Source organism: Phoxinus phoxinus (genome assembly GCF_949152265.1).
Source record: "Phoxinus phoxinus genome assembly, chromosome: 7".
NCBI classification, from domain to species: domain Eukaryota; kingdom Metazoa; phylum Chordata; class Actinopteri; order Cypriniformes; family Leuciscidae; genus Phoxinus; species Phoxinus phoxinus.
The window spans coordinates 28,674,038-28,685,309 of record NC_136882.1 but is presented as its reverse complement, the minus strand read 5'-3'; the positions used below and the strand labels follow the sequence as shown (position 1 = coordinate 28,685,309).

The 11,272-nt window shown below is 35.9% G+C and overlaps 1 protein-coding gene across 1 annotated transcript; it reads left to right on the top strand.

The window, feature by feature from the left end:
• On the top strand, window positions 1-5,649 carry cd247l (CD247 antigen like). Its single transcript, XM_079618975.1, has 8 exons — window positions 1-231; window positions 3,143-3,237; window positions 3,333-3,404; window positions 4,496-4,546; window positions 4,788-4,820; window positions 5,019-5,075; window positions 5,193-5,222; window positions 5,513-5,649. Exons 1-8 carry the CDS (start codon window positions 174-176, stop codon window positions 5,582-5,584), a joined length of 468 nt encoding a protein of 155 aa, XP_079475101.1. The 5' UTR covers window positions 1-173; the 3' UTR covers window positions 5,585-5,649.
• Window positions 5,650-11,272: the final 5,623 nt, after the last annotated feature.

The window sequence follows — 11,272 nt, the reverse complement described above, 5'->3', positions numbered from 1 at the left end:
CAGTGGTTGTCATTCACTAGAACTGAAAACCTAGGGCTAGGGCCACTTCCTGTTAGGTAAAAGTTTGACAGTAGAAGCAATCAAAACAGAAGGCTAACAACGGTTGCACATCACTTACGGGCCAAGCAACAGGAAGGAACGGCATCTACAGAAATATAGTTTCAGGGAATGTTATGGAAATGAGCAGGACAACCACTCTATTGTTCTTGGCTACACATGTGTCTTCTGCAGGTAAAATCATTTATCTTGCTCTTTACATATTTGTTGCACAGGGTGTCAAATATCTATAACATTCAGCGCAGAGTTTTGATGGTTTATATGGGTCTTGGTCGTTGTGAAATATGTACTTTTCACTGGAGTAAATATAAATGGAGAAATTGAATATTAGACATTTTGCATTATGGTTTTGTGTGTGTGTGTGTGTGTGTGCGTGTGTCCGTGCGTGTGTGTGTGTGTGTGTGTGTGTGTGTGTGTGTGCATTATCTCCTGTGAAGAAAGATTGGGGTCATACACCTCTTCATGTGGCCATTTTAGTTTCCATGCACAACCAGCAAGACTTGTAGCATGGCATGTAACAACAGTTTTAAGTGCAATATACTCGATTGCAACATAATGTCTAAAAAGATGAAGGCTTTTCAGTAGTGCTATGATGATGTGTAACTGTCGTCTTCATGTTTAAATGTTGTTTCCTGCGATTAAAAAACGAGGATCCAACAAAAGCATCTCGAAAACCTACACTCTCCTTTTGCGAAACCTGAAGCCAAAATTGAAAGATCAGTAAATGGCGGCTTTTCAAAAGTCAACAACATTAACGACCGCGTAGACACACAAATACTTTTTATTAAAATAAATAATAATTAGCAAGGAATTGTTATAATAATTTTATTAGTATTATATGTGTAGTGGGTGTTGTAATTATTATTTTAAAAGTTATACTAAAACAGATAAAGAAACAAAACATGCACAAGCCGATTATATATTCAGTAATGTATAATTTGGCAATTAGATAGACGGCGTAACCCTTTACATGTTTTAAATGTACAACTAAATTTGAATCCACATCTACTTCTGGCATTTGGAAAGAATTGCGAAATCATTGAATCTGATTGTAACAGTCTTAAATAGTACAGCCTAATTTATAAAACTATTGCTAATCTTCTTAATTCATCGGTTTTGATAACTGTGTCATTGAATAGAATCACACTAAACAACTTTATTTTAGCATTAATAGCTTCTTCAATGTAATTAGGGTCTTCAAATTATAAAGCATAAAATCGATTTTACATTTCTAATCTATCTAAAGCACCTTCTTGTGTTTGTCATTATTTTATATGAAGCAACTAAAACACATCTTGTGATAAGGAATGCATTAGTGAGAAACGTGTAAAGCTTTTATTTGATATGACTAGACCTATATACTTTATATTGATTGTTAATAAGTCCTTGTTTCTATATGCAATGCCCTTGCAGAAGAAAATAGTTTGCCATGTGAAATGTGTGTGGTCAGTTTGCTAACCTTTATACACCGGTCCCCATTAACACCTATTTGATGCAACAGGGCCTTCACTGTTTTGCGCTCATTCTTGCACTTAACTAGACTCATGCAGAGAAACCACCAAACTAGATTACACACACACATTTACACAGAGATCACAGAGAGACAGGTAAAGGAGCTTGGGCCCCTGTTGCCTCTAACAGGAAGGCATGAGTGCAGGGGTTTTGTTTTGTTTTTCATAAAGGACTGTTTTGTGACCCACTCAATGTTCTTAATGTGGATATGAATGACAGACGAGAGTGAGGAATGAGAGTCTTTATGAATTATGCAAGAATTATCTAAAATATTACTGGACCATATTTCAGTAGGCTACCAAACAAGCCGTTTAAGATTACATTACAACGATGTGCCAAATCATTGTGCGTCGACAAAGATGTGTACTAGCATGGTGCATGTTACTTTCTTTTATCTACCTATCCGAAACATTATTTATATTTTTTTGTTGGGGGAGTCCTACATTTCACAATTATCTTTGTCTACTTACGGTATTTGAATGTTGATTTTATTTGTCCTAATGATAGGTATGCAAGAATGTCTTGACATCTTTAAGAACTGATTACAGTTAAAAGTAAATGATTAAAGTTAGATATTGAAGTTTATAGACAAAACCTTGCTAAATGAATAGATTGCAATGCAATAGCGTATTCGTAAAGTTTTTGGATGTGGCCACTTTTTTAAGAGGGATAATAATGAATGCATATCGCGTATGAAAATGTCATGAATTTAAATTTCAAGGCATTGTATCTCCAGTTTTGTCTGTGTTGAATTTTTGGCAATCATGGTGCATATAGTTAGATTTTCATATACAGTTATTTCAAACCACACTTGCTAATAATTATGTTTTATTAAAAAAAGGAATTTATACTTGTGTGCCCAATTATGGGCATCAGGAAACATCTAATAATTTCCAACATTTTTTATAGATTTATTTTGCTTTGTTAAGAGAGTCAATGGCATATTGAGCAGTATTATCCGATCAAATGTCCTTTAAAGTGCAAGCGCACTGTTAAGTCACCATCTAAAATACTTTAAATACCAACTAAAATACTGTAAAATGCGATACATTCAGCTTTGATCAATTCGATCAAGTTTTAACTGGTCTCAGTGGTTTATTTTTGTAAAGCCAGTTTTCTTTCTATTCATCCAATCTGATAATTGATGAGTTAAAGTGCTAGACATTATCTAGCAGATCATTTGGCTGCCTCGGATTAAACCCACACGTAAATATGTTTTGCAAGAATTAACATGAGAGAAAGTATTTGTATATTAAACAGTGACTCATGAAAAGCCTTGGGATACAGAAATTCTTAGTTGCCTCAAAATTAAATTAACCTCTTAATGTACTGTAATGTAAATATATTTTATCTCTGTATTTAATCATCTGGCGGTTTAGGTTCTGGTGCTTCTCATAAATTAAGTCTTTCTCATTTTTCCACTCTTTCTTGTTTTTTTAACATTACCAACTACGCTGCAGGAGACAGATAATTCAAAACCTCAATAAATAAGAAGAGCCACCAAATTTTTGTTGAGTTTTAGTTGTGTACTTGCTTAATGAAAGTCTTTTAAAATTGTTTGTTCTGTTCGCAGAGGCCTCTTTGAGCGACCCAACAAATTGCTATATTTTAGACGTTTTTCTCCTGCTGTATTCTATCATTTTTACTGCTCTCTACTTCCGAGAGAAGGTAAGTTGAGCTCTAGCATGAACAGTTTGTACCAAGTGAAGAAATGTACCTCACGGTTTTAACCACTACCTTGTGTTCTGCCTTGTATGGCTTAGTTTACAAAGGAAGGGCCTGTTCCTCCAGAGCCTGACACCCCGGCCCAGAACCCCAATGAGCCTGTCTATACAGTGAGTTCTCAATACATATCTCACAGATCATATTCAAGGTTCAAAATATACTTCATGTGTTGACATGTATTGCATTGAATGGGTCATTCCTACTATGAAAGTGCTTTATATTTGATAAAACATTCAACTCAATTTTAAATATGAAAATAATATTTATTAGTTTTCTTGTATTAAAAAGTCACAATTAAGTGAATATAGGTAAGAGATTTAAACAGTTTTGTTTGGAGGGATTTGTGATGTGCATTGTTGCTATGCACTTCTGAACATATAAATGTATTTATTAGGCTAAGTTACTTCCTTTTACCTTTCTATAATCAAAAACTTTTTTAACATCAAGTGTTACTTTCGCTATCTGTTAAGTTTCATCTCAAGCTACATAAATTGTCTTTTTGGCACCCATAGAATAGCTTACAGTTAGCTATTTTAAAGTGATGTATTTTTAATAAATAATTACAGTGTAAATATTTTGTCGAGTTGTTTTGATCCTAACAGAAAACTGAGCTGAGCGCTGTACTACCGCAATAACAGCGTTCACCGGCTCTGGCGATATCTGTTCGCTAGGGTCTTTATCGCCAGGTGAAAATATGAGCCCTGAGGCCCCTGACTAACTTTAAATCTAACATTTGTGGTTAATAAAATGGTTGTGGAAAAAATGAAACAAATACTTAAATGTAAAAAACAAATAGATAGTAGGCCTCATATTTTGAAGAATATGAGTAACCAAACAGTTGATGGGCCCCATTGACTTCCATATGTTTCAGTCATCAAGTTTGTTTGGTTACCCATATTTTTTTTTCAAAATATCTTAATTTTTTGTTCAGCAGAAGAAAGAAATTCATACATGTTTGGAACAACTTTGAGGACAAGTAAATGACAAAATGTTAATTTGTGCACAAACACACTAAACATTAATTTCGAGAGGAGCTTGGACATAGCTTCTAAAAGTATGGTTTAACCCTACATTAAAATATCTAGTTAAATTACACCAGAATCTTGTTTATTTTTTAAGTGACAAAACTCAAAAAGCACTACCTAACAGGAATGACCGATTAATAAAGACTTTATTCAAAATGTGCGTGCTGTAATTCTAGGACTTGGATCTGCCTCAGATGAGTTCCGATTATCAGCAACTGGACAGACCGGTGAGATTAATTTATGTTTTCATTTAATTTAAGTAGAGCCTATTTAAATTAGCCATATGGCAGGTTGAGCATATCAGTGCGTTAACTGCAAATATAGTGTATGGTAGCCTACACCGACTTCATATCATGATATCCAATCCTGTTTGTAATCTGATACATTATATAAACGTGAAATTGCAATTTAAAGAAAAAGTTGTTTTTAGATGCCTACCTTCATCTAATCAATATCAACATATTTCAGATTAGAAGACGGGAGCCAGAGACACATTATCAGGTAAGAAGTTGAACCACTTATTTGTCAAAAAGGATGTGGATAAGATCTGAGAAACAGATAAATGTAACCAGATAAAAGTTTCTTCTCATGGTAAACTAAGGCGACAGTTTTAATCCCTGCTGCCCTCCTGTGGTTGTTTACAGTTGTGCACTTACATGTTTTGATCGTTCCCTCAATGGTGGTTGGTGTATTTTCTAGGAACTAAGAGGAGCAAGAAATGATGAATACCAGGAAATAAGACCAAAAGGAGCCAAAGTACGTACACGTGTGTGGGTTGTTGTACCGGATAATGAATCATTTCACCTAATGATGAGGCATAATATCCTTACTATGCTATAGGCCTACTAAGCTAATTATTTTCTATTTCTGCAGGCTCGCAAAGCCAAGAGCAAACCTGACGAGGTAATGTAACAATTCGTTTTAAACTCTTGATTTGATATAGGCCTGTACTTAAATGGCATTCATAACATAAAAATATCCTTTTTATGGCCACTTTGTATATTAGCCTACGTTATATCTATTAGTATTTACGAATTATATTCAAGCTTTTTTTTTTTTTTTTTGCTAGTTTCTCTTCCCTATTTTACTCTCTTTATTTACTAGGTAATCAAAACATTGCACTGCTTGGTAGGTTTTTAAACAGACTGCAGCCAAAATTCATCAGTTCATGTTATTGGTTTATTCCTTTAAAGGCTCGAACAGCGAGAAAAAGGGATGCAGCCGAGGCTGTGGAGATGGAAACTTTTCCCACAACACACAATTAACACAGCACAACCTCAGGAGCAATTTTTATATCTTCCAACAGATAAATCTGTATCTTTGTTGATGCATTTATGTGTCTTGTTTTATACATATCCTCCAAAATTTGGGGTCAGTAAGATAAAAAATTATAATTTTGAAATAAATACTATAATTCAGGGTGCATTAAATTTGATTTTAAAAAGTGACGGTAAAAAAAAAGATTCATATTTCAAAATGTTTTTTTTTTTTTTACTTTCTATTCTTTAAAGAATCCTGATGCATCAGGTTTCCACAAAAACATTAAGCAGCACAACGGTTTTCAACATTGATAAGAAATGTTTCTTGTGAACAAAATCAGCATATTAGTATGATTTCTTAAGAATCATGTGACATTGAAGACTGGAGTAATGGCTTCAGCTTTAACAACCCAGGAATAAATTACATTTTAAAAGATAATAAAATAGAATTAACATGTAATACAATTCAAATGAATCAAACAAGCTTTGACTTTTCAAAAACATTTTAAATAATCTTACCAACCCCAAACCTTTGAACGGCAGTGTGTGATGTATGTAATGTATGTGTGTGTGTGTAAAATATATATATATGCGATTTTTGGTTGCAATAGAGGATCTTGTATGTTAATGCAAGGCAGGAATAGATCATTTTAAACCAATTTTACAAGGCAATTTAAGAACTAGACCTCTGGAGAGGTAGGAGACAGTGCTCTTATTTTCTACCTATGTGTGTGAAATAGTCCATTTGACTGATTACTGTAAAACATAAGGGTAAAATGAAATAAAATGTATATTAACTCCGTAAGTTCCTCACCATGTTCCGAAATTTGCCAAATATTAAAAGACCAAAGACTTATTAGAATATTAAAACACTTGGAAAATGGTTTAATGATGTTTACAACAAAAGAGAACTGTACAGTTACAGTAAAAGATTATCTTTATATATATATAAAAAACAAACAAAATACAGCAGACAAATGCATCAAATCTACCATGTATCCTGATTCACATACTTATATTCTACACAATCATTCAGTTCTAAGCTACAGCGATGTAGCCATTTAGCGTTCAGTCTTGGGTGTATGTTCGCTTGATAGCAGGCCACGAGTGGCACTAGAGTTCAGGTCTGTAGTGATACTCAGAACCCAACCAATCATCACTATTACAACAGTGAGTTACAGCGTTCTGAAGGGAGATATAGAAGTACAATCTACAGTATGAGACAGAGTGAAAAATGGAACATTCCTTGAGCTTTAGCCATAGGAAATATGGAAATGAGAGTATAGAGAGATTTCTTTTGAAATCAATGACTTAAGTATTATGTACATTGTCTTTTTTTTTTAACTTAACCTTTTTCTGTCTTTTGTTTTAAAAACAATGATAAGTTGGGCAGTGAAACTGATATCACATACATTGACACATCCAAAAACATACAAAAATACTATTTCTTTAACCTACAGTAAGACAGTTTTGCAGTTAAATTCCATGCTGTGACAGAAAAAGAGCAACAGATCCAACGAACAAGAAAATTAAAAAACGACAAACTTTCCCCCCCCCCCATAAGCATCTCAGGAAAATACCAAAATATACATCTAAGCTTTGGAATTACTGAGGTTAGGACTACTGTCAGAGCTGGGTTCTGTTTCTTAATACACAAGCTGAAGGGTTTGGGAAGGAAGAGGAATCTTTGGTATCTGCATTTGTAAAACATTTCATATTTGGATATTTTTGCTTTGGGATAGAGCTTATAGTTGCTTTCGACCCTCCACTTGCAATAAAAAGATCAAAATCCATCTGAAAAGGGCCGTGTCACACAGACGCCGCCCTTGCAGGATGGAGGACAACGATGCATAGTTGATGCACAGCTGATCAAACCAATTGAAATCATGATGGTGGAAACAGCAAAGCTAAAGACATCGACAGAACAGCGAAACCACGGGACGACGGCACCTAAAAGACGACTATGGAGAGACGTTGCATGTTTTCTGTAGACAATCATAGAAACAGTTTTGCCTTGCTGCAGCCACAGAGTGGAACTCCAGAGGACAGTTTATCCTGAGCAGGTTGCAGTGAGCCCAGGACATCCTTCAGCGTATATTAATAAACATCACCCAGCCCGTGAGGGGTTACTTTAAGTCCTTTCCAGAAGCCGGCAGAGCTGTTTTTCTTCCTCTTTCTACTAAACCCCGCCCACTCAGCCACATGCTTTGATCGATGATCTCAAACCCCAAGCTAATGGCAGGGAACTAGGAGAGAGAGTTTAGTCCATACAATCACTTTGAAAGTCTTTGGTTACCACTGAGAAGGTGAGGAACAAGCAGACCGCAAACCCAGAACGAACAGCGCACACCATGCGAAAGTTTCAGAATAGTTTTTGGGGTTTCATAAGACGACGATTGTCAAATCATAAAAAAAAGCTTTGGTATAAAATGAATAAGGAGCTATAATGTGAACTTAAATGTCTATAAAAGTTAAATATAAATAAGTGGGATGGGCTTCCTATATGCATGCGCTTGTGCAGCCTTCTAGGTATCATCCGGTCCCTCACTCTAAACAGGAATCTGCAGGCTTCTGTTCTAGGACAGATCTTTGTTTTTTTTATTTCATCTTTTGAAGTAGATTAAAGCAAGTTTTTACTCGGTTTCGAGTTATAAATGAGGTATACAACAGCTCCTTTACTCAGATCAGCTCTCGCTCGGCTCTCTGGTGCATGACCTCTTCTGCAACTATCCTATTTTGTTACTAGACTAAGGGTCTACAGTGGCAAACCCTGCTACAATCAAACTATCCAATCACAAGTCAGAGCATCCACACACGCCAAAATCAAGTGCCAAAAACAGGATCCGCAACAACTTCAAATGTACAGAGCTGTTGCCAGGTTCAACATCCTTGGATAAATCACATCTGAAACATCTCATGTGCACACAGGTTCAAAAGGATATCATTTACAGCCAAGTGGTCAATTGCATCAAATGATGTATGATGCTTCCTTATATCCACTTTTTAAAAATCCTGTATTTCCGAAAAATGAGTCACTTGAGATATGACCTCAGACAGAACCGCTTTAAAATATCATCTTTCAAAGTAAGTAATGCACCACTAACGCCCCCTACATATCAGCTGGAGTTGAGTTATTAGTAAAGCTTTCAACAGGTATCCAACAGCCTTGAATTATACCTACATAATAGGTAGCAACACTTCCAAAATATCACAAAACAAATAAAACTCACAGCGTTATTTTCATGGTTGATATGCACCGTGTGAGTTTTGACATTGGTGCATGCCCTGTTGCATCATCTTTCACTCATGCACGCACACACAAATTCACAACCAAACAAAATCATCTGTAACATCAACAATTACAGTTTGCTACAATGTGTCAAACTCTGAAATAATAGTAAGGCATAAATGATAAACGCAAGTTTGTCAAACAAAGAAAGCCAGTGACGTTGCTCCCTCATGATAAACAAAAAAGGCATAAAGTAATTAAACTCAAATGATTGTAAAAGATTGTTAAAAAGCAACATGGCAAATGAAATCCATAAAAGAGAGAAAACAACAACCAAATGTAAAAAAAATTAAATTATTAAGAGTAGTTTGAAGTCTGTTACATCAACTAAAGCTGGGGGCTTTCCTTTAGAGCACCATCACAAGCCCCACCCACTCAAACATGTTAATGAGGGCGGGGCACACAACAGCCACTCCCACATCACAAGGGTGTGGTTGCGATTTTTGGTCTTGACTTTTTTTTCTTAGAATTAGCTATCATATAAATGAAGTAATTTTTTGTTATTTTTTTCCTTTTAGTGAATAAGCATGACAAAAACACTACATTCAAACTAGATATGTTCAAATATAAAATATGAGCATCTTACATAAGTGAATATATATAGAATTTAGAAAAGAAGTTCTCTAATCTTGAGTCATTCCTCAGATAAATATATCAGTAACTCCCCACAGTCCCGGCGACCACCGGGTAATGACACGAATGCGCAAAACAACACATAAATCTACACATCCAGAGAGGCTACGTTTAATTTTCCGGACAGAACCAGCGGAATGAGCAGCAACAAGACCCAGCCGCAAAGACAAAGGCTTTTTTTTTTACTTTGGCAAGTAGGATAACAAAATATTACAAGTTAACCTGGACAAACCCTTTAAGTAGTAGTACTTGAATAGCAGTAGTAGACTTATGTGACATTATTATTACAGATTTTCCTGTTATACTTTGTAGTTTGGTTTTACACGTTGGTCATTTAAAAATGGACTGTTAGAAACAGCTTTTGTACATTCTGGAGTTGACTTCTGGTGTTTTGCCTAAAGTGAACCTTTCATGTAAGTGCTGCTGAGGTATTTCAAATCATATTACAATAAAACAAATAGCGATGCTAACAAAAAGAGAGTCATAAAAAAAAAAATGACAGAAAGGGACATAGTAACAAACCACAAAAGGGACAATAAGGGGAGACTCTGATCTCTTTGTGACAGTATTAAAAATCTGAGTTAAACGCAATGCTACAGAAATGAAATACTACTGTAATTCTCCCAGAATGCCTGTATTTATTGGTCATTTAAGAAATAAAATCCGAGTTTAGACAATATACCAATGCAATATTTAAAAATCCACCTTGTCCCATGGAGCCATTTCAGGGCCTTTTTGCAGTTCCACAGGTTTTTCTGGATTTTAAATTAAATTATCTTGGTGGACTCGGTTGATATTTCTATTGCTATTCATTTGTTGAAACACAGCATCAGTGTTGAGACCCAAGAGCTCACATCCAAAACAAAGACTCACCGAGTAGGTGAATGAATGAAACGAAGGACACAGACTCCCAAAATCTCAACAGCACTTAAACACAAGGCCCTTAAGATTCTCTTTGGATCATTAAATGCTTCGATATCGAGAGCTAAAGCAAGTTAGCGCTGCGCTAGAGAGGCTATATTTCTTCATCAAGCCGAACACGATTTGTTGGTCAATGCAAGATGAATGAATAGGGTTTAAAAGAAGAGTAATAAATGGTAAAGTTTGTCAGTAGTGAGTAGTGAAAGTGTGGTCAGCATTGCACTGGCCCACACAGGCACAGCAGCTAGTGAGAAATCGACTTTGGTTCAAGCTTTACATCATGGCTGCATTACATTGGTAGGGAAAAACAAAACAGACCATCCAGCTAAACCCCCTAATTATGTTCTCGCCCCTTTATAACGGATATTTCAGGCCCACTACTGTCCTACATGGCTGTGTTTGCCAACCATGAGCCTGGAGTACCCCCATCACTGCACATTTTTTGATGCATCTCTTATTTGACACACCCATCTGAGGTCTTTGAGTCTTTACTAACAAGCTGATGAGTTGAATCAGGCGTGTTTGATTAGGTAGACATCTAAAATGTGCAGTTCTGGGGGTACTCCAGGACCAGGGTTGGAAACTAAAGCTCTATGGCAATGGCTTTCAATCCTGGTCCTGGGGACCCATCGCTCTGCACATTTTGTACATCTACCTTATTTAACACACCTGATACAGATCATCCGCTCATTAGGAGAACTCAACTGACTGTGTCAGATAAGAAAGGCATACAAAATGTGCAGAGCCGTGGGTCCGCAGGACCTGGTTTGAAAACCATTGCTCTATGGTATAGCCAGCGCATTGGGCCTGGGGGACGAGAAGTCTCTGTGTATTTTACAGAGGACTGAATC

Excerpts from the sequence above, each read along its gene's own strand:
- cd247l (XM_079618975.1), top strand. The coding sequence starts at position 174 with ATGGAAATGAGCAGGACAACCACTCTATTGTTCTTGGCTACACATGTG. Across the intron at positions 3,238-3,332 it reads CTCTCTACTTCCGAGAGAAG|TTTACAAAGGAAGGGCCTGT; the intron begins GTAAGTTGAGCT and ends TGTATGGCTTAG. Across the intron at positions 4,547-4,787 it reads ATCAGCAACTGGACAGACCG|ATTAGAAGACGGGAGCCAGA; the intron begins GTGAGATTAATT and ends AACATATTTCAG.